The sequence below is a fragment of the Narcine bancroftii genome, chromosome 4, assembly GCF_036971445.1.
Source record: "Narcine bancroftii isolate sNarBan1 chromosome 4, sNarBan1.hap1, whole genome shotgun sequence".
Classification (NCBI taxonomy): Eukaryota; Metazoa; Chordata; class Chondrichthyes; order Torpediniformes; family Narcinidae; genus Narcine; species Narcine bancroftii.
Window position 1 is genome coordinate 45,448,808 of NC_091472.1, and position 26,137 is coordinate 45,474,944.

At 40.2% G+C, this 26,137-nt stretch overlaps 1 protein-coding gene across 3 annotated transcripts in view; it reads right to left on the bottom strand.

The window, feature by feature from the left end:
• The window catches only part of pkdcca (protein kinase domain containing, cytoplasmic a), a 68,074-nt gene that overhangs the window by 4,217 nt on the left and 37,720 nt on the right, over positions 1-26,137 (bottom strand). The window contains exon 6 of one of the 3 annotated variants that reach the window (XM_069931150.1): positions 24,620-24,888. The exons of the other annotated variants lie outside the window; for them this stretch is intronic. Within the exon in view, the coding sequence (XP_069787251.1) occupies positions 24,881-24,888 (8 nt within the window). The 3' untranslated portion in view covers positions 24,620-24,880. Of the gene's footprint in view, positions 1-24,619; positions 24,889-26,137 lie in introns of those variants that run through there. 3 annotated transcript variants of the gene reach the window in all.

The following is a 26,137-nucleotide window of genomic DNA, read 5'->3' on the forward strand; positions in this document are numbered from 1 at the left end:
TGAAATGGCGGCCTGCCAAAATCATGTGATCATGATGTGATATAACATGGTTGGCAGTCTTTCCAGGCTGAATACTTAAGTGTGATGCAGCATTCATTACATTGCATACAAGCAGGATTACGTGGAGACCTACGTCTTTGGAATTTAGCTCTCATCTGCACATTACTTTATCTGATGCAATGTCAGAAGGCCAAGATAAACTGCTCAAATAAATACAATATGGATCCATTTTTTAAAAAACCTTGCCTTAGTTAGTTATAACAGCCAGACATATTACCTTTTAAGATGAGATTGTGATCTGCTATCAAAAATTACGATAATATTACTGACCAGATTCTGGAGACATTAAATAGCTATAATTACCTTCTATAACATCTGAGTCTGGAAACTTGGAGACCTAATCCAAGCAAGTAGTTGATTTAGATTTTTAGAAAAATGTAAATTGCTCTGCCTTTATCACCTACCATACTTGATTGAGGTTCCTTTCTGAAGGAATGAGTAACATTTTGGAGCTTGGAGTATTTAGAGAACAGGAATAAGCAACTTAGACCCTAGAGCCAACTCGTCAATTTAATTAAATCATTGCTGATCTATATCTTAACTCCATTCACCCGTCTTAATTCCATAACACTCTATGCAAGTTACCTGAGAATAAAAGAGAAACAAAAATGCTAAAATGGAACTGTTTTTAGCCTGAGTAAATGTGTCTAAAATGTCTGATGGCTAGTACAACCAGTTTGTGTAAAAATGTTCACTTTTATCAAAAAATTATTAAATGCTGATTGGGGCAAGAATTTTTTAAATTAGACAGTGGGTAAGTGCCAGATATAATAGTAGCATTTAAGAAGTGTCTATATCAATCCTCGAATACGCAGGGAATAGAGGATATGTATCATGTGCAAGCAGCACAGTTTTAATTTAACACAGGCACGTGGGCCTGCTCTTGTGCTATGTTCTTAAATACGATCAGGTCTTCAGTACACTGTATACCTGATTTTTCACATGCATTAGATTCATTCAAAAGAGGCTGCATGACATACATGGTGTCAAACAGCATATTCCAATGTCTGTATCAATGGTGTTGAAGTGGAGAAAATGGAATCTTTAAGTTTTGGGGTGACAATATCACCCACAATGTATCCTAGCCCAACCACACTGACACTATGGCCATGAAAGCACATCAACATCTCTAATTCCAACAAAGCTTTCAGAATATCCTCAGTGTCCCTTATAAATTTCTATAGATGCACCGTAGAAAGTAGCTTGCCTGGGTGTATCACAGTGTGGTGTAGGAACTGCTCTGCTCCAGGCAGGAAGAAGCTGCTGCTTGGATCATCACATACACTTCCCTCCCCTCTATGGGCTCCATCTACATCTTCTGTTGCCTCAAAAATGCAATGAACATAACGAAGGAACGATTATACCTGGACATGTCTCTTCTGTGTTGGGGCTTCAGAATGTGAAATTACGCAACAAAATGCTTAAAGACAGATTTTTCCCCGCAGCTATCAGAATGAACTCATAACAAATCTGTCTTGCTTGGTACTAATTGATCTTTCTTTTCCTTGTAACTCGATTCTCTCTACGCTGTCAGTTCTTCCACTTCGTATATTCCGTGCACGCATATAGTACAGACTTGCACAATAGTCTTCTGCCAACTTCCATCATATAACCATATAACCATTTACGTCCTTAACCTCTAATCACCTGTCTAGTTGCAACTGGTCCCCTGCCCTATTCCCAATCACCTCTTCCTGACCCACAGTTCCAATACTTGTTTGCTTCTCTGCCTGGACCATAAAGGCCCTGATCTCCTCTCAATCCCATCCACAACTTCTGATTAATCTTTTCCCAAACCCCAGTCCCAATTCCTTACCACCAACACTTGGCTGCCTCTCTGTCTAGCCCTGCAATAATCCTCTCAGATCAACCCTGGATCCATTCTTTCCCAGACTAACCCTGCTCCTGACTCCAAGCTCAATCATGTCCAATTTTTTCCCAATCTACTATTCTAACTAGTTTAGTTTACTCTCTACCTTATTGGCTTTTTAGGGAGCACTCCATTAATGGCCTTTGTTTGAAAATACATAAGCTCTACTACTGGTCCTTGAAGGCTTCCCTTCTTCAATTGCAATTTTACTTCCCATTTTTTTAAAATCCAGTTTGCCTTGGGGCACACTGTGGACCTCAATGAGTCAGTGTCAACTATCAAGTATACTTTTCTTTTATAATAACCCTAAAATAATTCCATTTTATTTTCCCCACATTTTCATGAACTACCTCTAAATTCTATAATCCATCCTCACACTAGGGGCAAATTATGGTGACCATTAACCAACATGCCTGCAGTGTGGAGGAAACACACCCAGTCACAGATGCAATATCGCTTGCTCTCCACTCAGCTCTGTATCACCACGAAAACAGCAATTCATACATACGGCTACTCTTCATAGACAACAGTTCAGCCTTCAATACCATTATTCCCTCAGTGCTGGCCTCTGTATCCCACTCTGCAAATGGATCCCTGACTTTCTCATCAGAAGACCACAGTCAGTACGAATTGGAAACAATGTCTTCTCCTCACTGATTATCAACACAGATGCACCCCAAGGATGAGTTCCTTAGCCCACTGCTCTACTCGATGTACATCCACAACTGTACGGCCAGGCACAATTCCAATGCCATCCACAAGTGTGCTGATGACACAACAGTTGTCAGCAGAATTACAAACGGCAATGAGGAAGTGTGCAGGAGCAAGATAAATCAGCGCGTTGAATGGTGCTCAACATCAGGAAAACCAAAGAGATGAGTGTCGACTTCAGGAGGAAGTCAGGGGAACACAATCCAGTCCTCATCAAGGGCTCAGCAGTGGAGAGGGTCCAGAACTTCAAATTTCTGGGTAGCAACATCTCTGAGAATCTGTCCCGGAGACTCCATGTTGATGCAATCACAAAGAAGGCTGTCCAGTGGCTATACTTCGTGAGGTGTCTGAGGAGATTCGGTATATCACTTGCAAACTTCTACAGATGTACCATGGGGAGTATTCTGGCTGGTTCCATCACTGCCTGATATGGTAGCACCAACTCTCAGGAGAAGAATAAACTCTAAAGGGTTGGTAACTGCAACATCACAGGCACCAGACTTCACTCCATGGAGGACATCTACATGAGGTGGTGTCTTAAAAAAGCAGCTTCTTTGAGAATAAAGACCCCCCCACACACACACACTGCCCAGGCCATGCCCTCTTCAATCTACTACTATCAGAGGAAAGGTAGAGGAGCCTAAAGATGTACACTCAACGGCACAAGGACAGCTTCTTCCCCACTGCCATCAGATTCCTGAATAATCAATGAACCAAAGACACGGCCTTACTTTTAATGCAATATTATTTTTATAGTAACGCCGTAAGATGATTATAATATGTTTGCACCACGATGCTGCCATAAAACACCGAATTTCATGACTTGTTCATGACAATAAATTCTGATTCTAATTCTGAAGTGGGCAAATTCCACAAAGACAGCACCAGATCTCAGGATTGAACCTGGGTTGCTGGAGCTGTGTAATAGCTGCTAGACTAGCTGCACCACTGAGCTGCAATGTTGCCTGATCTGCTGAGTGCATCCAGTATATTTGGGTTTTATTATATGGCCTAGATCTTTTCTCATCCCATTGAAAATGGCCATTCTCCAACTTTAATCTAAAAGTCGTCGATATATTTTTTTCCATTTCTATTCCTGGAACAGTTAAGGACAAAATATAATTTGGTCAGTGCTAAGATTAAGGTTGGTATGGTTTCTGTTCTCAACTGCATGTTGAACTGGCAGTAACACAGTTAGGGGTCCATTGAAGTCTTGCTTCTTTTTTTAAATTTTTTAATAATCTGCCTGGAGGTTCTCATCCCTTTTCTACCCTTGAAATTACATAGAGCACAACTTCAGACTCACTCACTTTCCCCTACTGACTACTTTGCACTGGCTCAGAATCTATCTTGCAGCATATCAGTGCAAGACTAATAGTTCCAAAAAGCCTCTTGAATACTACCTGTGTTTCGATACATCAAGATCCCCCCTCCCCATGCAGTTCTTTATCTGGACTGTACTCCTTCAATGTGTCATCACAAATCTAATACTGAATAGCTAGTATGTGCATGGCATGTCTTGATGGCATTGATTTGCTGATATAATAAGTGTAGAGAAAGAATTGTACTGATTTTATTTCCTGCATACATTTTGATGAATAAAATACATTTTTTAAATGAAAAAATCCCATGAAAATCTCTGCTTTCATTTGGCTGCCCATTTGCCATCCTGAAATCTCTGTTAATCATTATGAGGCACTTTTGATACCTATAAATCCCCAGGACACATAGACCCTTCCAAGCATTCACATGTACAGGAACTCCAGGCAATAAGGCTTGGCTGCCTTTCATGATCTGGGAAATCTTACTTTCATTTTTCCTCTTTAAATATTATTTAGTTAACCTGGTTAAATTGTTCTTGTTCTTATTGCTTTTACTTAAATTTCAGAGTTTAAATCAGTGATGATTATTTTAATTAACTTAGCCATTTAGCCCTGTATTAGAGAGCAGAAGCATCTCTCTCTCTCATATGCTTCACTGAATTTCCTCTCACAGTTGTACCCTCATGAACTCGCATTCCGTAGAATCTCCGCACTGTGCTCCATATCCTTAAATGGAAATTAAAGTTAAATGCATTCTAAACTTTGATAAAATCTAAATTGATGATATTATTTCAGGTCATCTGTTTTCTTCCTCATTTTCATGATTCCTTTATTGTCATGTAACTGTACAGAACATCCAATATGACATTAAATTGCCTTCTGTTTGTCACAAGGAAGATAAAGAGTCACCAGTAGCGTCTCCCTGCACCTGTAACCTTTTAGAGAAGCAAAAACAAGTTATTTCAGACACTGAATGCCCATGGATTCACCTCCGGTGCTCCTGCAGTCTTTGTAGGAGGCTTCTGTTCTGAAAAGTTAATATTGTCCAATTTTATGTGGATGCCTGAAATTCTACTCTCATGGAAATTATAGATGACCACACACCAAAAGGTTGCCATTCAGTTCATCGTACCTGTGCCAACACTTTACTCACCAGTTTAAACTACCAGGTAAATGTTAAATTGGAGACTTTCAGATGCACATATCATATAATCGGAAATTAAAGAGTTTCTCTAGAAGTATACACCTGGTTAAATTCAGTAAGCTCCACCTGTCACAGATACTGCTGAAGATTGTCAACTTACTCTTTTATCCCATTCTCTTTCCTTTGTACCTTTGCTGTTCTCTCGCTTTCTTTGCTCTTTCTTCAGCACACCTGGCAGTGGAATTAGTTTATGTTTTCTATTCCTTTTGCTCACTGGAGAGCAAAAAAAGCTATGGCACATGAGATGAGAGCAAAATTCCAAAACAAGTGGGCAAGAGAAAGCAATCTTACTCGCGAGACTCCGCTGAATGAGGATGAGTTGGTTAGTCAGATTGCAGATGGATTTTTCTTCGAAATGAGTTAGACTGCACAGACATGGAGGGTTAATTGTAAACAGATGATTTGCTATACTGGGGTGATTCTGAAGCATGTGTTTAAAAAGAAAATCTGGCTGCAGCCTGTACAGCTCCTCAAATTCTTCCTTTCATTTTTCAGTGAATCACGATCTTGGGCAAAGAAGTGCTGACTTGCCACGTGCAACTTAAATGTACGACTAACAGATTTACAACCATGGGGCTGGGTCAGTCACATTAGTAACTTGGAAACAGATGTTATTTTACTATCAGTATTAAGCAGGACCAAAATATGAAAAAGATGGACTTTTTTTTCAGTTTGGCTTTTTTGTTAGGAAAACAATCAACCACTGACATTCAGAAAGGTATTTCCTATTGTTAAAAAAAAAAGGTTGATAACCTTTATATTAACGTTGAACGCCTCACTTAGGGAATTCTCATGAAGCTCTAATTTCTGGAAAATCAGCAACCTTCCGGAAAACAGATAAAACTGCATCAAATCAGATCTGTTTGTTTGGTGATATGGCCTTTGTTTACTTTCCCAATTTGCTGGTTCCTCTGTAGAAAGTAGCAAATCTTGCTATTACAGAGTGCACCACCACTTGCCATGACCATCCTACTTATGTTATGACCATCCGATTTCTATAATTCTTGACATTGAATATAAGCAATCTGTACTTCTTCGCACATTCTCATGATCCCATTGCCACCCAATAATCCCAGATGTGTACTTTTTCGTAGAAGTAGAATTGCACCTAGAAGTGTAAATCTAGTTGACTTTAGCCCCTCCTAAGACAATAAGAACACTACATCTTCCTAATTTGTGTGATGAAGGATCAAGCATTGGGGTACCTCTGCAGGAAGCTATTGGGAAGGGCCATTCAGTCTTTTTTTTAATCCATGCTGGCATCATTGTATCAATGGCGATATAAACATTGCAAAGCTTTGGCAGATACTTTAGCAGAATGTTGCTTAATAATGTTCAAGATTACAGAAGCCTATTTCTACTTTACAAAATAATGTAAACATTCCTGGCCCAACATACTGAAATTAAATTAAAATGCAACATTGGGCCATAAAGATATATTTTGGTAGTTTAAACCTGTACATTTACCCCCTCCATAAATCTTCGTCCGCGAAGCCAAGCCAAAGAAGAATATCAAAGGAATGAGGGCTCAGGTGGAAGATAGGCTCATATCTATTACAGGTGCCTACCCTTTTATCCTGGACCATTGGGACTGAACAACTGCCAATATTTGAATCTTCCAGATTTCAGAATGATTTTAAAATGGCGGTCCCTTTAAGTCCACTTGCCCAAGTTGCGCTGCCATCTCTCCCCCTCGCCAAAGCTGTGCTGCCGTCACTCCCACCCCATCTACCCGATTCACGCCACCATCTCTCCCTACCCATTTGAGCCGCATTGCCATCTCTCCCCTGCTTGCTATTGGCATCTCTCCCCCTTGCCCGCCTGAGTCACACTGCGTCTCTCCCCCCTCGCCCACTTGAGTCACTTTGCCATCTCTCCACTCACCCGCTTGAGTCATGCTGCCATCTCTCCCCCTCACCCGCCTGAGTCACAATGCCATCTCTCCCCCCCTCGCCCGCTTGCCAGAGTTGCGCTGCCATCTCTCTCTCTCTCTCTCTCTCTCTCTCTCTTCCCCCCCCCCCCCCACCCGGTACCACTGCACCAGTGCTAGGGGAACGGCCCCCTTCTTGGTTCCCCTGCACTAGTGATGGTACAGCGGTTTCAACTGTGTGGGGGATTATGTGTAGCAACAACGACTACTGAGCCACCACCGGGCTGAAATGAAAGCGCTGCAACACTGGACGGGCATCAGTATACGGCGATTTGGAGGTGCTTATAAAGTAGCGGAACAAAACGGGATATTCAAACATTAACTGACCAAGGGACGTGTTCGATGGGTAGGGTAGTTATCAGTAATGATACCACTAATTAGCGACACGGAATGTGTCGGGATACACAGGAGTTGAGCAAGGGTTGCGTCAGGTCACATTTGGCCCCAAACTCTATTTTTGGTGAGCAGATGCTATCTACAGAGAAAAGTGCCGGTTTTTGGAGATTGCCATTTTTTGGAATCCTGGATAGAAGGTTAGGCATCTGTATATTGAAAAGCAGTTATTGTATTACACCTCTGGATGCCCACAGAAAACCTATGACCTTGTCTTCCTTCCCAACAATGTAGGATCAATTCACAGAGTCTTCACTCTTGGCTCAGGACAGAAATCAGCATCATGTTTATAGAATTAAAATTTAGTACCTTGAAATCAAAGCAGAAAATTGTGTAAGTACAGAAAAAACACAAACATGATTTTTATGTATGAGCTGTGGTAATTATTCAATATATGAAACTGTAGTCACTGAAAACCCAAGGGTGGCTGATGAACGTGAAATAACAACACACACAAGTAAAGTTGCAGGTAAAGAAGAACTCCTTTATTTAAGTCACCCACCTATTCTTTTAAAACACTGAACCACATGCACCACGTCATGAGTCCCGTGCCAGTTTGCTAGGCTTCTGGGAGTTGTAGTCTTTGTATAGTGCGGCTACACGGTCCTTCCCTCCTCCCCACCCCCACCTCAGAACCAGAACTATCACCTGGTAGTTTTTTGGGAGGTCCACCCCTGTGTCAGACTGCTGGTTGTTCAATAGGGGCAGTCTTGCCAACATGGGCAGGTTTGAGCCTGTCAATTGTGAATGACAGAGGAAGCCTGGCGATGTCCAAGATGCAGGTTGACCTTGTTCATCTCATCACCCTGGATAGTCCATTGTATCACGCCTACAAGGGCTGTCCATGTGTTCCTCTACATACGATCATGCATTCACAGTCCCTCAGACCGTGTGGTACAAAAGAAACATGTTTGCCATGCAATGATGGTGGTACAGGGGATAATTTGTGCAGATGTCTAAAGAGTTTATGCAGATGTTCCATGTGCTCTTCTTTCATTTTGATGGCGACAAATATATTCTCTAGATAAATGAAGACATTGACCATGCCATGGCCTATTGTTTCCATAACTCGCTGCATTTTTTAAACCCAAAAGCCATATGTAAAAAATTCGAACAATCTGAAACAGATGATTATTTCCGGTTTCGGGATGTCGTCTGGTTCCACTGGCACCTGGTGATATCCATGCACCAAGTCCACTTTTGAAAAGATTTTGCCCCATACAGATTCACTGAAAAATCTTGAATATGGGAAATAGGGGAGCAACCTGATATATCATTGAACTGTCTATAATCTCCACAAGGTCTCCACCCTCTGGTGCATTTTTCGATTAAATGTAATGGAGACCCCCATGGCCTATCGGACCTGCGAATTATCCCCACTCTTCCATTTTGTGGAATTCTTGTTTAGCTAATTGCAATTTCTCTGGAGGAAAGCAACGTGCCTTGGCATGAATGGGAGGACCCTTGGTAGAAATATGATGACTTACTCCATGTTTCACTGTGCGGGTTGAAAACTGCAGTGTTGTAATTTCGGGAAATTCTTCTACAAGTCTGGAGAACTTATCAACAGTTTTACGTAAGGCTTGAATGTATAGCGCAGGAGCATGCGATTCTGCCAGGTGAATAGTTTGAAAGGTGGTACTATCCACCAGCAGATGCCTTTTAAAATCTCCCATGAACAAATGAGCTCAAAAGAAAAATCAGCCCCGAGTAGCGGTTGTGACACTGCTGCTATGATAAAAGGCCATGTGTAAATGTTCCCCTTGAACATTCATTTTTTTGGTGCCATACATTGGTATGTTGGAACTATTAACTGTTGTGAGTTGGAGGTTAGGGGTAGGATAACGTGTATAGAAACCGGTTGGTGAAAAAAAACTAACCTCCAATCCTGTTTCCACCAAAAATTTATGTTGGGATAGCAGATCCCAAACATATAGAAAGTTCATAGATTTTAGGCCAACCATTGCAGCCATTAAGGACAGTCGGCCAGCGTAGAACGCACAGGGTGGCAGGCACCTACATGTGTTGACTCCCCATTGCCAGTGTAAAAACTTCAGGTAGAAGTATCAACAGGCTGTCTATCTGACTTAAGATGTTTCTTCATTACAGGAGCTGATGAGAGCATTGGCTTGGAAAGTAGTGTCAACAATTTGTAGCCACTGAAAATGCAATTATGGCAGATAAACACAAAAAAACGACACACACACAGATGCAGGTAAATCAGAACTCATTTGGCAGTGGTTTGGTCCAAGGCACTGACAAGGTGATAATAGCAAGTTGCATCCACTTCAATCCTCCTGATGAAATTGATCCTAGCCTGTCAAAATCACAGCTCTGGTTCCACCAACCAGAAGGGCGATAGCTTAACAGCAACAGCTGCAGTATCGTTTTGGACCAGTCAGGGTTTCCAATTGTAGCCACTGAAAATGCTGTGGTGGCTGATGAATGCAAAGTAATGACACACGCAGTTGCAGGTAAATTAGAACTTGTTTATTTGAGTCACACACGTATTCTTTTAAAATACTGAGCCACACGTGCCATGTTATGGCGTCCTGTGCCGGTTCGCTAGACTTTTGACAGTTGTAGTCTATCTAAAGTGCCACTACAAAACATTATTTTCAATTGCTCTCCAATTAGCTGTGTTTGCTAAAATAAGCAATAGACTTTATATTTCTTTCCCAAGAGTGTGCAAATAATTATGTGCTTAAATAATGAGTCATCCTTGAAATTTAAAAATTTTTAGTTATTTGCAAAAAACAAATTTACTTAAGCCTTTAACTACCAGTACCTCAAAATAACCTGTAAAGAGCAATAACAGTAAATTTGAAAAATTCCTTTGTGATTAAAAATGTAAATCTTTATTAAATCTACAAAAAGCCCACATACTTCTGAAGATGTCACAGATAGATTTGGTTCAGCAGATTCTATATCCATTACCTGATGGTGCAGGTCTCCATTGAGTTCAGTTCTCACACAAAGAATGCAGCTCTTAATAAGTGGCATCCATTCAACTGAACTATTTCTTCATCAAATCCCAAACACTGAGTTCGATTGTTGGTGTTAGAGCTGGACCCCTCCCCCGAAACCAGAAACACCAAACTATTTTGCTTTTCTTCTCTCTAGACATGTATAGTGCGGAGGCTTTTAATTAACAAAACTTTTCTTGCTCTGTTTGACAAAAAGGATTCCTTGATGGGATTCTAATAATGGAAGATGTGAAGCATGTCAGTATGATTTTTGCCCAGTTGCTCTGGCCTGCCCTACACTTCACCCCTTGACTGCCATTCAGTCTCACTTCCCTCTTTAACTCTCTCTATTATCTATGATTCAAGGTTAAAAAAAGTCAACTTTATTTTCTCAACTCTTCTGAACTTTTAAGCTTAGACAGCAGCAAATTAAAATAATTACTGATGGAAGTTTTTAAAAAAATATTTGCACCTGCAAAAGGATTCCACCTTGTAACCATGCCAATTTGAAGACTTCTGTCGCATATAACACAATTGCTTCTACTTGAAGAGGGTTTGATAATAACTTTGACAGCAGAATATCCTCCATTTATTTCATGGCTGATGGTTAGGTCCAAACCATAATCACAACGTTCATTATTTACTGTGAGTAATTCCTTAAATGACTAGTAGAGGTCCACACCAACCAGTGATTTCAAATCCAATGAACAGGCAAAGCTCCTTTCCACCATAAAGAAATGGAGGCCCTGTAATCAAGTACTCATTTTAATGGTTAGGTTCCACTGTTGCTCTACAAGCCTCATTGGAGAATAGGAAATGGGCTGAGACTGTTCAAACTTGTTTCTTTCCATTTTTTTTTAAGCATTGGCTTGTTGAGAAGATTATTGCCTTCTGCAACCTCCCTAAGTGGGTGCCCTTCACCTGCTCGCAGTAATAATGAGTGATGACGGGTCAGTAAGTTGCAAAGAGCATCATCCAGCAAAGAACCAGCAGTTTTTGGCATCAATTGCACAGTAATCACTGAAGGGAAACTTAGTCGATCTTTCCCGTTTCTCTGTCTTACTAGTCAATCACATACTCACCTGAATCAGAAATGCAAAGCAGAGCCTGAAACGGGCTCCTTCTGGTTCCTCTGGCTGAGATTCACACCAAATGGTGCCTTAATCCAGTGAACTATTGAGACAGCTTTGAAATGAATTTATCCAGTGAAACGTGCTTATCCCCCGGTTTTGGGATAAGTGTGTTATTCAAATGTCTAAGAGTGTCATCTAGGGTAGACCCATACATTCATTCAGTTAGCAATGTTCCTCCATGCTTAAATTTTTCCTTGGTCAATCCTTAAGGTGATAGTAACTACAACTGAACAGATAAATGATGTTCAGATTCTCATGAGGTCAGCTCTTTAGTGCAATTTCAAAATCACGTTATGTGTGTTATGAATTTATATCCCCGGATCAGAAATTTTGGCAGTCCTGCTTTTAAGGGAGTCAACGAAAATATAAGATCCCTGGATTATTACATTCCACAGCCAATGTATCCAGTAAAAGCAGTTGCAGAATTTGTTACGGTACTTTAGAAAAAAAGTAGACATCATGAGAAGAAAGAACTCCTGAAGTATTCAGGAGCTTCTAAAATAAATATTTAATATTCTGAATGGAACAAATAGATTTGGTGGGAGGAACTGTGAGAGGGAGGAGGCAGGTGTTGGGTTTTAACAAATCCCTGGATAAAGCTGGTAAACAGGATTATTTCTGAAAGGGACATTTAAAAATGAACTGCAGAGCACAAGGAAGTTAATTCTTCAGTTTTCTTCATCTCTTTGTAGTCAAATTGCTATGATATATTCCAGAACTTTCTCAAAGCCAAGGTGAAAATATTGCTTTTAAAGGAACATCAAGCTGGTGCCAGGTGGGTTCCCTAGCAAGAAAGTGAAAAAAAAATCAGAATCTTTCTGTCAGGAAAATTGGGTATCCAGTCATGTGGGGAGGGTACGACGTGGAAACTCTCCAGCAGGGCTAAGGTAAAACATTTTTTCCAAAAAAGAAATATGCGTGCCCCAGTACTTCAAATCCACAGAGACATCACTGATGTTTGTTTGTACTGAGTAATACCAAAGATGCCATTCGCAACCTTTCCCATGTGTAAAAGCTCTCCAGCACCACATGGTAATGCAATTTCTCAACACTTTTCTCATCATTCACTGCACTTGCTTCATCAGCTTTACTCTGAACTGAATGTATTTACACGCAGTTACTTAATTGTTCCATGAGACAGGCCTTCCAAACCATTATAAAGTGATACAGTAAAACCTCTGTCATCCAGAATTCAAGCGACCGGCAACCGGCAAAAAAAGAGGAAAATTAATAAATGTTTTAAAAGTAAAATAAATAAGAATAAATAAAAATTAAAATAAAAGTGTTCTCTTAAATAACACATAAACATTTGGTGAAGATGGAAGCAAATATTCAGCCAGCGGTATGTCTTGGTCGTGCTTCGCTTGTAGCAGCTGTTTGAATAAAGTTGTATTTGAATAAAATGGCGTCATGCAGGATGAAGAGCTGGTTGATGCCGCTCGTTGTTGAGATGACTCTCTTAAATTGTCTCCTTATCCCTGCTTAGTAAATCTTTACCTTTATTAGTATTAGTATATTAAGTACTGTTTATTAGTAAGGCTTTATCTGTAAACTTGAGGTGAGGTTAATTAGCTATGTTATTTTTGTCTTTTGAGCAGCTCCGTGGGGGGAGGGGGTGGGGGGGGGGCAGAGAGAACAACCTGCAGATGCAGCAACAGTTAAATGTTTTCAAAGAATGTGATGGAAAATAAAATAAAATGCTTTAAGGTTTATATATTCTTGCAAGTGAAGTTTGCTCAGTGTCAGTACAACATAGTATTTTTGTCTTTTAACCTGTTTATTTCTAATACAGGTGTATTAGTTAGAGTGAATTTTAAGCAACTGGAAAACTCATTTCTCCATCATCTACCAATGCCCGTCGATGCCATATACCAGGGGTTTTACTGTAATATGTATTACATAGTGCAGGAGTGCTGACATAAAAACACAATGCAGGAGAAACTCAGCAGATCAAACAGTGTACTTTATATGCTAAGATATAGATACATTACCAATGTTTAGGATTTGAGCTCTTCAACAAGGTATGAGCAAAAATGATCATGGGGAGAGGTGAGGGGCAGGGAGAAGAGCATGGTCCCAAAGGCAGGAGAAAATAGATGGATAAGGGAGGGAGGGCACAACAGCAAGCAAGGGGAGGGGGCTTGTCTCTGTGAATGGAGAGGGAAAAGAGGTGGAGAGCTGAAAGAAAGAAGACAGAAGGAAGGGAAGAGAGGAAGAGTGGAGAGTAGGCTAACAGAAACCAGAGAAGTTGATGATAATTTCATCCAGTTGGAGAGTGCCCAGAAGGAAAATTATGTGCTGTCTTTTTTTTTGTCGAGAGAAGTGAAGAGAGCAGCAGTCAATGCTGTGCAAGTACTTGAGATCCTTGTGGGGGCCAAACTGCGAGGCCTGGAACTTTCTAAAGTACACTGTTTGACCTGCTGAGTTTCTCCAGCATTGTGCTTTCACTTCAATCACAGTGTTTGCAGACTCTCGTCTTTTACTGCAGGAGCACTGACAGCTGGTGAAGTAAGCAGTTAAAGAAAGGCAAAGATCCAATATTTTCATGTGTTGAATATAACAAATATCTTGAACGCTGCTTTGCTTTTCCCTGGATGTAAAACACAGTATCTATGCTATAGAAGTGCTATAGAAGTGTAAAACATAGTATATATATATATGCTATAGAAGTGTAAAACACAGTATCTATGCTATGGAAGTGCGATATACATTTAGACAGTTATTAATTTCATTGAATTAGATCTTCTGCTACTCTGAGTTCACCATTTATATATCCTAGGCTGCACTGTTTCTTCTGACATGTCACGGAGTGCAATCTTCCACAGAGAGGCCAGCTTTCAGCACATCTCTAAGACAGCACAGGACCTCTCCTTTTGTCAAGGAAGCTGGCCAAGGTTCTTTCATTTTCTCACAATTCAGCGATCCCCACTGAGAATATCTACATATGTTCTTGCAGTGGAGACAGAGGTGTGAACATAGCACATTTCTGAACTTTTGCCATCTTGTGTTTCTTAGCCCAGATATTATCCAAAAACAGTTTGCCTAGAAAATCCTGTGGGCAATTGTGGATGCACTAGATGGGTACAGCAGCAAGATGCCAAATCATCATTTTCGAGGTTAGTCTCTCAGTTCACCATTATGGGAGAAGTACTCTACATTGGTTACTACCCATTTCCTTGAACTGAAACAAAAGGAATGCTATTAGGGGATGGTACAATCCTGTGCACATATTTTCAGGGGTTGGATTTAGTATCCATGCTTAAACAAGCAGGAAATAGCCCAGCCAAAGACCCTGCAAGTTTTCCACTCTCTGCCCAGTGATACTCAAATAGATTAACAGAGTCATATAGTATGGAACAAGCCCTTCAGCCCATTTGTCTATGCTGGTCAAGATGGTACTTTGGGCGAGTCCCATTTGACTGCATTTGGTCCCTACTAAACCCTTCCTATCCACATTTCTCTACAATTGCCTCTTGAACATCATAACTGTACCCACTGTACCTGTAGCATCCCAAATGTGATTTTTTTCCCCCCCCAGAGGTTTACAAGTAACCTCAATTACCTTTTACTTTTCACTTTTGCCTAAAGTACTGTCCTGCCTCCATGTTACCTAATAACGAGTAATGTTCTCTGTGTAGTGCGAGCATGAGGGTTTCCCAAACCCCCACCCCCAACCACACACATAGCACACATCTTTATCCTGTAAATATGAATGATCCTGGATAACAGCCAGGACAATTTTAGTGTTGATCAAAGACACCTGCTGAAACACAGAGAGAAGTGGGACTTCCTGCAATAAAGTGTATAGGTAAGCAAAAGGTATGGTTGAATTGTGGGGTCTGTACATCTCCATAGCAAATCCTTTATCTCCATGGCAAATCCATTACCTCCTAACTCCACAACCCTTACAAAACAGCAGCTACTCCCATCCTATCTCAGAGATTCAGAACAGCCAGTTTGACAGGGTGATCTACAAAAATGAGAATAAAGATTTCCTGTGAGCAGGGCCAGCCCTTGTTCAAACAAGAAAATGATCAATGTCAATTTATCAAAAATCCAGGCACACTTTCATCCAGCTTTTCTCAACTTTTCCCCGCCTCCATTGGAGACGTCATGTTTCATAAAATGTTTAAATTTTATTGACGCATGGTTGAGTTCAACTTTGCATTCTGTCATGAGAAACCCTCACCCCAAAAAGTCACACCAATAAATCACAGCACCAAAGGCAAGATTATGTTTGAATTAAACACTAATTGCCTTTTAAGGTAATAAATGTATGTCCATCCACAGCTGGGCACTGCAATAAATTCACACTTTTTCATATTTTTATCCTGCCTTTAAATGAATATATACATTTTACTGTGATTAAACTGAACGAAAAATATAATCCAACATTTGTAAAATAAATTCAAATCAGTTATATTTTTAAAAATAAATAATTTGAGCGTTGACACAAGCAGGTTTCTTTAAGCTTGCAGATAAAATGGCATTTAATGAGATTATTTAACATTTTTCACTCTCCAATCAGCTCATTCCCCAGACAAGGCTGAGGCAGTTTCATGTTGTAGCCTACAGTTATATTCTCTGGCAGCTACTCCCCTGTGGTTATGTCACTTCTGATACGAATTGTCTTGGTGATCTAAGCACTTCCTTTAGCTCAGTTCTTTTGCATTTTCCAACTTGAAGGTTTTATTCAAAGTGCAACATTGAAATTTACATGATCCAGCCTTGGTGGTAGGATCCTCAAAAATTTTCAACATATTCAATCACAATTGGTATTATTTGAGATTCCACTTCACCACCACCCTCCTCCATCTGGCAGAACGTCCTCATTCTAAATAACTTCTCCTTTAACACATCTCACTTCCTCCAAATTAAAGAAGTGGCCATGGGTACCCACATGGGTCCCAGCTACACCTGCCTGTTTGTGGGCTTTGTGGAGCAATCCATGCTACATGCCTACACAGGCAAGACCCCTCAACTCTTCCTCTGGTATATTGATGACTACATCAGAGTTGCTTCATGCGCCTGTGATGTTCTAGTCAACTTCATCAACTTCCACCCCGATCTCAAACTCACCTGGCCAATCTCCATTAACACTCTATCCTTCCTGGATCTTTCTCCGTCTCCACCTCAGGAGTCAAGCTTACGCCTGAGATTGTCTGATCTCTGAAGCTAAGCAGGCTCAGGCCTGGTCAGTATTTGGAGGAGAGACTGCCTAGATGCTGAAGGTTTCTGTGAGAGGCACAGGACAAAGTGGAGACTCTGTCTGCCTTAAAGAAAAAGTGAAAGAATTTAATTTATGTAACATCCTAAAAATGTAGTATTATGTGAAAAAAATTGAACCTTTTACCTTTATATATATAGATATATATATATATATATATCTATATATACACACATATATATATTTATATATATATATTTTATATATATACACAAGGATTCCATACCCTTCTCTCAATTTTTCCGACTCCGCCGCATCTGTTCCCAAGATGAGGTCTTCCAGTCCAGAGTTTCTGTAATATTTGCCTTCTTCCACAAGTGTGGCTTCCCCTCCACCACTATCAACTCAGCCCTCGCCCACATCTCCTCTATTTCCCGCATATCTGCCCTGGCCCCCTCTGCCCAAAGACGCAATAAACATAAAATCCCCCTCATCCTCACCAACCACCCTTCGCATCCAAAACATTAACCACTGGAATTTCCAGAACTTACAACAGGATTCCACCACCAGGATTCCATCCCTCCTTATCTATCATGCCCGCACCCTCCCCAGCACCTTCCACTGTGACCGCAGGAGGTGCAACACTTCCACCCACACATTCTCTCTCAGCACGGTCCATTGCCCCCTCAACAGGCATTTCATTTGTATATCCATAGGACTTATTTACTGAATCTGGTGCTCCCTTTGTGATGTTCTCTACGTCGGAGAGACTGGTTGCAGATTGGGAGATCGCTTTGCTCAGCACTTCCTTTCCATCCGCAACAACCACGACCTCCCAGCAGCAATCATTTCAATTCTGAGTCACACTCCTGCACTCACATCTGCCTATTGCCTCATGTACTATCCCACCATAGCCACCCGCAGATTGGAGGAACAACACATTATGTCCGTCTGGGCACTCTCTAGCCAGATGGCCTTAACATCAACTTCTCTGCTTTCTGCTAAACTTGCTCATCCTTTCTTTCCCCTCCCCTCTTTCCAGTTCTACCCTCCCTTCCCCCTTAGCCACCCAGTCATCCCTCCTCCCCCTCATTGCTGCTGTCCTCTCCCTCCTTTCTCCACCTATTAATCTCCTGCCTTTGCCACCACCCCCTCCCTCACCTTTTTGTTTGGATGCCTACCAACATTCTTTCATACCTTGATGAAGGGCTCAAGTCTGAAATGTCGTTTATGTATTTTTACCTTTGCTACATAAAGGACACTGTTTGACCTGCTGAACTTCTCCAGCATTTTGCATCAGCAGATTTTTCGTGATTTACTTCTTTCCACTCAACTGGGAGGTTTAGCTCCGGCTGCAAGGAGTTTCTTTTTAATGTAATGCAGTTCATTTTGAAAAATACTATTAGAGGAGGAAATGAATCTGAGAGATTTCTGGAGATTAGATGAATCAGGAGAGATGGGGACAGGGCAAGAAAATGATTTCAAGATTGATCAGCTATGATTTTATTGATGAGTGGAGCAGGCTTTAATTGGCCATTGGCCAGCTCCTGCTCCAGTTTCTTATGTCCTATTTTTATTTTATTAATTTTAATTTGGAGATAATAGCATGGTAACAGGCCCTTCCAGCCCACACTGCCCAAATATATCCATGTGAACCATACATCTTTATGGGACGAAATCAGAGCACCTGGAGGAAACCCACGAGGACATGGGGACAACTTACAAACTCCTTACAGACTGTGCTGGATTGGAACCCAGATCACTGGCGCTAACCATGCTACCCTGTAAGGAAAATTAATGATAATGGCAAGATTTTGTTTCCAGGCCGAATTAAGCCTTCTTTTTCAACTAATATCCTCTTGGCTCCTAACGTTAGCTGGAAGGATGAAGAAGAGACCCTTTGCCAAAATGAACAGCAACTAGTTGAGTAGGACCCAGCAATTCTCTTGTTGATCTCCCTAACCCACCCACTGTGTTAGGAAGTTTCCATTTAACTTGGCACAGAATCTGCCTTCTTCAGTGATCATACATCTCCCACCTGGACGCTAAATATATAAAAGGAGGGCCTCAGTTATGATAGAGTTGACAGACCAGGAAGATCCAGCACTTAGTCCCTTATACAGGTATGTGTGGAGTTACTGGCTTAAAACAATTCCTGGGAATAAAGGATGAAGATGATCAAGCTGCATTGTTTGCTCCTAATCATTTCTAGTGATACACAAAGCTGCATGTGGACAATCCCCAAAATCAGGATTGGGTTCAGTTGCAATTCCTCCTATGATCTGGTCCTATATAAAAGGAATGTAAATTTCTGGGCAACATTACACCAGCGAGACGCCTACATAAAGGAAGAAAAATTGGAGATAATAAATTCTGTTACAAAATTTATACCACTGGCCCCTGATCCTCCGTGACAGATTTAATCTTTCAATCCACCTCTTTAAAGGTAGGTAGGAATGCAGAGGTGACTGAACATCTGCTAGATCAATTCTTAGTTCAAACCACAAAGCAAATCACTTTCCTAATTGGTCAATGCATTTCCTTTAAAGAAATATCTTGTAAAAAAATCTTACCGTTTGACAGTAATTTCTACTTTTGATTAAATGTTTGCTTGATTTGAATTAACTTGACAGTCCTACTTCTTTCAAAGAACAAATACCATATATCACATATAAACAGGCTTGGTGAGTACAAAATGATCTGTTACAGTTCGCCTCCAGGCAAGTCATTGTGAATGCATGTAGCTAAAAAGCCAAAGAATGATTACAACAGCCACAATTCACCAGCAATAACTCAGTCTTGCACACATTCTCAAGAAACCTATGTCCCAAAAGTCTGTGGGGTCAAACAAACTCACTTTACACTTTTAATGCATTATAATAGATGCAATAGATTCTGGCCTCTTTACTCAACTTGTCTGAGGAACCCCTGAAGCTGAGTTTAATCAAAGCTAATGACCATTGACTCTATCCACAGAAGTCAGGTCATGATTTACTGCAGACCCTGGATGGAAAAATAACAGTCTTTCTCTAGTTATCACCTGCAAATTCACCGTGATTCGAGAAGTATGGCTTCAGCAAAATAAAATAAAAATCATTTTGCTTTCCAACAAACACAAGGAGAAAAAACAAACAATTTTTAAGATTCTGGGGGGCAATATAGGAGGGTGGGATGGTGACTTTGCTGGTTTTCAAGGATGTTTTTGGGCAGAGGTTTTGCTATTGGATTCTAGAATACAGAGGACCAGTGAAGTTGGCCAGCAAGATCTTATCCACCATTTCACTGCTTGATTTCAGAATAACGAGGAAAACATGGTTTCTTTAATGGTGGGTTCTCTGACCAGACAGTGAAGATACAAATCTGCTGTGACCTCATTTTCTAAATATAGTTTACCACCAGCCTCTTAGATGATATGCCAAGTTGCACCTTATGTTGTGGCTGGTGAATTTCACTCACAGACCACGCACTTCAGGCTCCACATGAAAGCTATGTAACATATAATATGAACCCTAACACATATTTTTCAAGAACTTATTTTTTCTTTGCAAAGGCATAAGTAAGCTCCTCTCTCATACCAATTATTGGTTCCACGTTACTGATTAACCTTTATAATTAGTGAAAACATTTTTATAGCTCCCTTCTGAGAACATTGTGAGCCATTCATTTTTGTTGCTCTGCTTTCCTCGCATTCAAAGTACAAGGGTGATACTGACAAAACTAGTTTTTATTGTCCCTTCTTGATTTTCCTTGAATGGTGTGGCATACGAGTCCATTTCAGAGAGCAGTTAAAATGTTTTAAATGGAAAAACTGGACAATATTGATGTTCACAGGAACTGGAGTGTACTTGTGCACAAATCACTAAACGTCAAAATGTGTCTGTGCATCAGGCAATAAACAAGGGAAATATGATGACTTTTTATTACAAGAGGACGAGTACAGGAGTAAGAATGGTTCACTGTAATTATGTAGGGCCAGAGTGAGACTGTATCTGGAGTATTGTGCAATTATGGTCTTCAATTAAATAAAATACATCCTTTCTACTGAGTGAGTACAAAGAATAATCATTAGACCTCTTTCTAGAATACTGGAGTTTTGCCAATAAAGAAGAAATTGAGTACATTGGGCCTTTGTCTCTGGAATTCAGAAGAATTATTAGGAAACAAGACAAGGCAAGTGATGAAAGTGTGTGCAAGGATACACAAGGATTGAATGATCTTGAAGCCATTAGTTTCAATATAATCATGGAAAGATATTGTCTGGTCCTTCGGTTGATATTCTAAATTGGAGAAAGGCCAATTTTTGATGGAATCAGAAAGGATCTGGTAAATATGGATGGAGACAGGTTTTCTGGCAAAGGCATGCTTGGTAGCTGAGAGATCTTTAAAGGTGAAAATTTGCAAGTAGAGTGTGTATGTTCCTGTTAAAATTAAAGGGCAAGACTAACAGGGTTAAGGAACCCCAATTTTAAAAAGATATTCAAGACCCAGTTAAGAAGAAAAAAGAGGGGCCTAGCCAGTATAGGCAGCAAGGAAAACATAAGGTACTTGAGGACGATAAGAAATGCAAGAAAACTCTTAAGAAGGAAGTGAGTAGAGCTAAAGGAAGGCATGAGGTTCCTCTGGCAGGCAAGGTAAATGAAAATCCCAAGGGTTTTTGCAGATATACTAAGGCCAAAAAGATAGTAAATGACAAAATTGGTTGAAGATCAGACTGATCATCTATTTTGGAGCCAAAAGAGATGGGCTAGATCTTAACTGGGTTTTTTTTTTGCCTCTGCATTTACTCAGACACTAAGACGATAGAAGTGAGGCAAAACAGCAGTGGCATCGTGGAACCTGGACAGATTACAGCGGATGAGGTGAATGCGGTATTGAGGCAAATAAGGGAGGATAAATCCTCAAGACCTTGAGGGAGATTAGTGTAGAAATTATAGGGACCCTAGCAAATATATTTAAAATATCTTTAGCTATGCATGAGATGCCAGAGACTGGAAGATAGCTAAAGTTACTCCGTTATTCAAGAATGATTTCAACAATAATCTGGGATATTATAAACAGTTGAGTCTGAGATCAGTTGAGGGTAAATTGATTGAAGGTATCCTTGAGACTAGATAGACAGGGACTGATTAGGGATAGTCAACAAGCTTTGTGCATGGTGGACCATATCTAACTAATCTATAAGATTTGCTTTTCCATGAGGTTTCCAGAAAAGTCGATGAAAGAAATAGAGTGGATATTGTTTGCATGAGCTTTATGAAGACCATTGATAGGACCTGCATCCAAGATTGGTCAGGAAAGTTCAGGCACTTGGAATCCAGAATGAGGTACCTGTACTAAATTGATTTAGGCATTGGCTTTGTTGGAGAAGCCAGGCATGTAGTAAAGGATTGCTTCTCTAACTGAACTAGTCATGTGCCTTCGGGATCAGTTCAGGGTACATTGCTAATGTTCAGGGTACATCTATATCAATGATTTTGCTAGTAATGTGGTAAACTAGATCAGAAAATTTGTGTAGTGGACTGTAAGAATGGCTCTCAAAGCTATCAGTGGGGCCTATACCAGTTGGAAAAATGGGGTGTAAAATGCAAGTAGTAATTTAATGCAGGTGAGTGTAAGATGTTGTACTTTTAGAGGATGAACCAGGGTAGCTTTGTATGGTAAATAATCGGGTCTGTGGAGTGCAGCTGAACAGAGGGATCTCAAGGAATGCAGATACATAATTCCTTGAAAGTGGTGTTGCAGATGGATAGGGCCATTAAAATTTTTTTTTGCCACATTTGCCTTCATAAATCAAGGTATTGAGCACAGGAGTCAGGATGCTGAAGTTGTACAAGATATTCATGAAGCCAAATTTGAAGTATTGTATGCAATTTTGGTCACCTACAGACAGAAAGTCATCAATAGCATTGAAAGATGGCAGAGAAAATTTACAAGGATGTTGCCGGGACTTAAAGAGCTGAGTTTATAGGGAAAGGCCGAATAGGTTATGACTTTATTCCCTGAAGTCTCGGAGAATGATAGGAAATTTGATAGAGGTATACAACATAATAGATAGGGAAAGTGCAAACAGGCTTTTTTTCACTGAAATTGGGTGAAAGTAGAGGATATGGATTAAGGGTGGAATGGAAAATGTTTAAGGGGAACATTTTCACTCTGAGGGTGGAATGAGCTTTCAGTCAAGGTGGTGGATGCATATTTGATTTTGACATTTAAGAGAAGATTGTATAGATACATGTATGGGAGGATCAGGGAGGGTTATGGTCCAGGTTCTGTTCGATGGGACTAGGCAGAATAAGTGGTTCACCATGGACTGGATGGACCAAAAGCCTTGTTTCTGTACTGTTCTATGGTTCAGGGAATCACAGATCTCAGTGAAGTTTAGACAGGTACTGTATATGGATAGGAAAAGTTTAGAGGGATACCAGAATAATGAAGGAAAATGGGACTAGTGCATGTAGACAGTATCAGAAGGAAATCTTTGTAGGGCCTCAGTTATTGACTTACAACAGATTTTTGGATATTTAAGGATGGTCATGTTCTATACCAGGTTTGCATTCCATAATTTATTAACTAACCAAACTTAAATTTCCCAATGGTCCTTGTGAGATGTGAATTCATGGCTTTGGTTTATTAGTCCAGGCATCTGGATACTAGCCATCAACATAACTCAACCGGCACAGTTAGCACAATGCTGTTACAGTGCCAGCGACCGGGGTTCGAATCTGGCACTGTCACTAAGGAGCTTGTATGTTCTTCTGGTATCTGTGTGGGTTTCCTCCAGGTGCTCCAGTTTCCTCCCACCGTTCAAAATATACTGGGGATGTAGGTCAATTGGGTGTAATTGTGCGGCCCATTCACGCTTTGATTCATGAACCTTTTTCTTAAGATTCATCCTCTTATCCACCTGACATTCACCGGCTCACATGAGAGTGTATAACTTGTTGATGACCACTAAGCAAATACCATGGATAGGCTAGACAGTATTGTGTAAATTAATTGATGGGGTTTATTTACCCATCTTGGAGGACCACCTGGCACATTTCACCTACTGGACGAAGATCAATTTGGCAAAGGGGTGAAAATAAATTAGAGGTTTCTTCTCAATATTCTAGCATTGATTTTAACTCCCAATGTAGTTTGGGTTGAGATAGTTGGAAAATCTATAGTTCACTTCAGAATGAGATTTTAGATCTGAAACCTCCTGTGGCTTCCATCTACCTCAAGTCTGAATCAAGTGACGACTGTTAGCCGGCTAATGGGCAGAGGACAGGGGTCACCAATGGAAATGGAATTTTATGAGTACCCAATACGGAGATAAGTTTTAGGATTGCTAGATTTAAAAAAAACACACAGAAATGCTGGAGGAATTCATCTAGTCTCGCAGCATCCATAGGAGGTAAATTACTGATGTTTCAGGATTAGTGAACTTAATTCGATCCTGAGACTCAAAGCTGATTCTATCCGTCTGAGATTCTGGAACAGCTGATCGAATCACACAGGGTAAAATCCAGAAATAAAAGATAAAGAAATGTCAGATGATGAGGTATGATCACCAGAGGTAAAAGGAAAGAAAGTTGCAAAAGACTCAGAGGAAAGAAAGAAGGAAAAAAGTCATGGTGCTGGTGTGAAAGGGAGGAAGCGCAGAATGAAAGCAAAGGACAGAGGAACAAAATAACTGATCATTAACTTTTCTACTGTTCCAGAAAAGTCTTTTCTGGATTTAGCACATCTCTCATCAACTTTAAAAAAAAATCAAAACAGCACACAGCAGTTAATCCACGTTACCTCAATGACCCACGCTAATTTGACACAAAGTTGGATTAACTGCCACCAGAGAAAACATAACCTTCTCAGCACTTCCTCACAAAGAAAATATTTGTTATATTTATTGTACTGTTGAAAATAAAGTTACTGTGATGACAGGGCATCAGTCAACAAGAGCACGGTGGATTTCAGACAACTCCAAAGTCATTGGAGCACCTGTGCAGCTTCTCAAGGTAACTAATTATGAAGCAAGGTAATGGCAGAGTCTGGGTTTATTTCGATTCTGTCTGACAATGAATAGTCCTTCTGTTCTTTCCATCGCTTCACTCCGAATCCACAGTCATCACTCAGCTCTCTCTGCTATGCAGCTGCAATGAAGCACGAAGTGACAGATACACAATTCAAATCAGACAACCATCAAGCCGCCAGAAACGTGGGACAACTCAACTGCAGGGAGACTTGAGATTTGCCTACAACCCAACCCTGTTTAGAATTCTTCTTCACAGTTGCCAAACACTTTTATTTTGATCTATTGTGCAACTAGTCTGAATCTAATCGATTATATTACTTACAGGAATATATGTAGTATATGATCAGATCTTTCCTGATGCCTACATTTTTGAAAATACATACAGAATTCCAAAGGTTTAAAGCTTCAAACTTCTTATTTAATTTCAAAATTCAAAAAGTATTGACAAATTCTCAGCTATTTGGAGTTTTACCAATCAGCTCAGCATATCTAAAATCATTAGTAATAGAATGTAGAAACAATTGAAAAAAAAATTCTCCTAATGAGGGCCTTCTCAAAACAACTAGCCATCTTTCTTTTTGATGGCGACAGACCTACGAATTTCCAACATTTTAGCTATCCTTTTTTTAAATTTTTTTTTTTTGCCCCACAGCTCCTCGGATACGAGCTGCGAGTTGTATCTACACCCGCCCCCACATTTTAGCTATCCTGACGAATTTCCAATGATGCAGCTCCAGATAAATCACATAATGTTGTTTTATAAAGGCATTTATCGAGAATGGGCAAAAAATAAGCCACTTCAAGTCAAAACAGGCACAAATTCTGTTCAGTTGATCTTTGCAGGAAAATGCCCATTTTCATTTTAACTGAGTCACAAAGAGTTAAGTTGATCCTAAACTGGTGAGCTGCTGTATCTGAGTGATCAGGCAAGCAGGAAATCAATCTGGCAGTGCTGTGCCTGGGAGGGTTGCATCCAATTCTGAAGGAGTGGTACCAAAATGAACCAATCAGTAGAAGAATCAAGTCTCCAGTAAGCTAAGCAAGTGGATTCTTACTTTTACTGGACATATTTAAACCTTCTACTTGCATTTTCTGAGCAGTTGGGAGTTAACCCTTTAAGTCATGTGCAAAAAGGAAAGCAACACAAATTATTTTCTAACTTATGGATTGGCAGTCTACAATAGCCAAGTTTGTTAATCCCACCTCCCTCGTTAGCAACCATACAAAAATTCCCCCCTGCAAACTGTTAGGATAAAACATGAATTTTGGCACCAAGAAAGATACAAAACCTCAAAAGCTTCAAGCTGTTATTTATTTTAATTAGCAATTATCATATTGAACTATTTTAATGGAATAACTATATGATA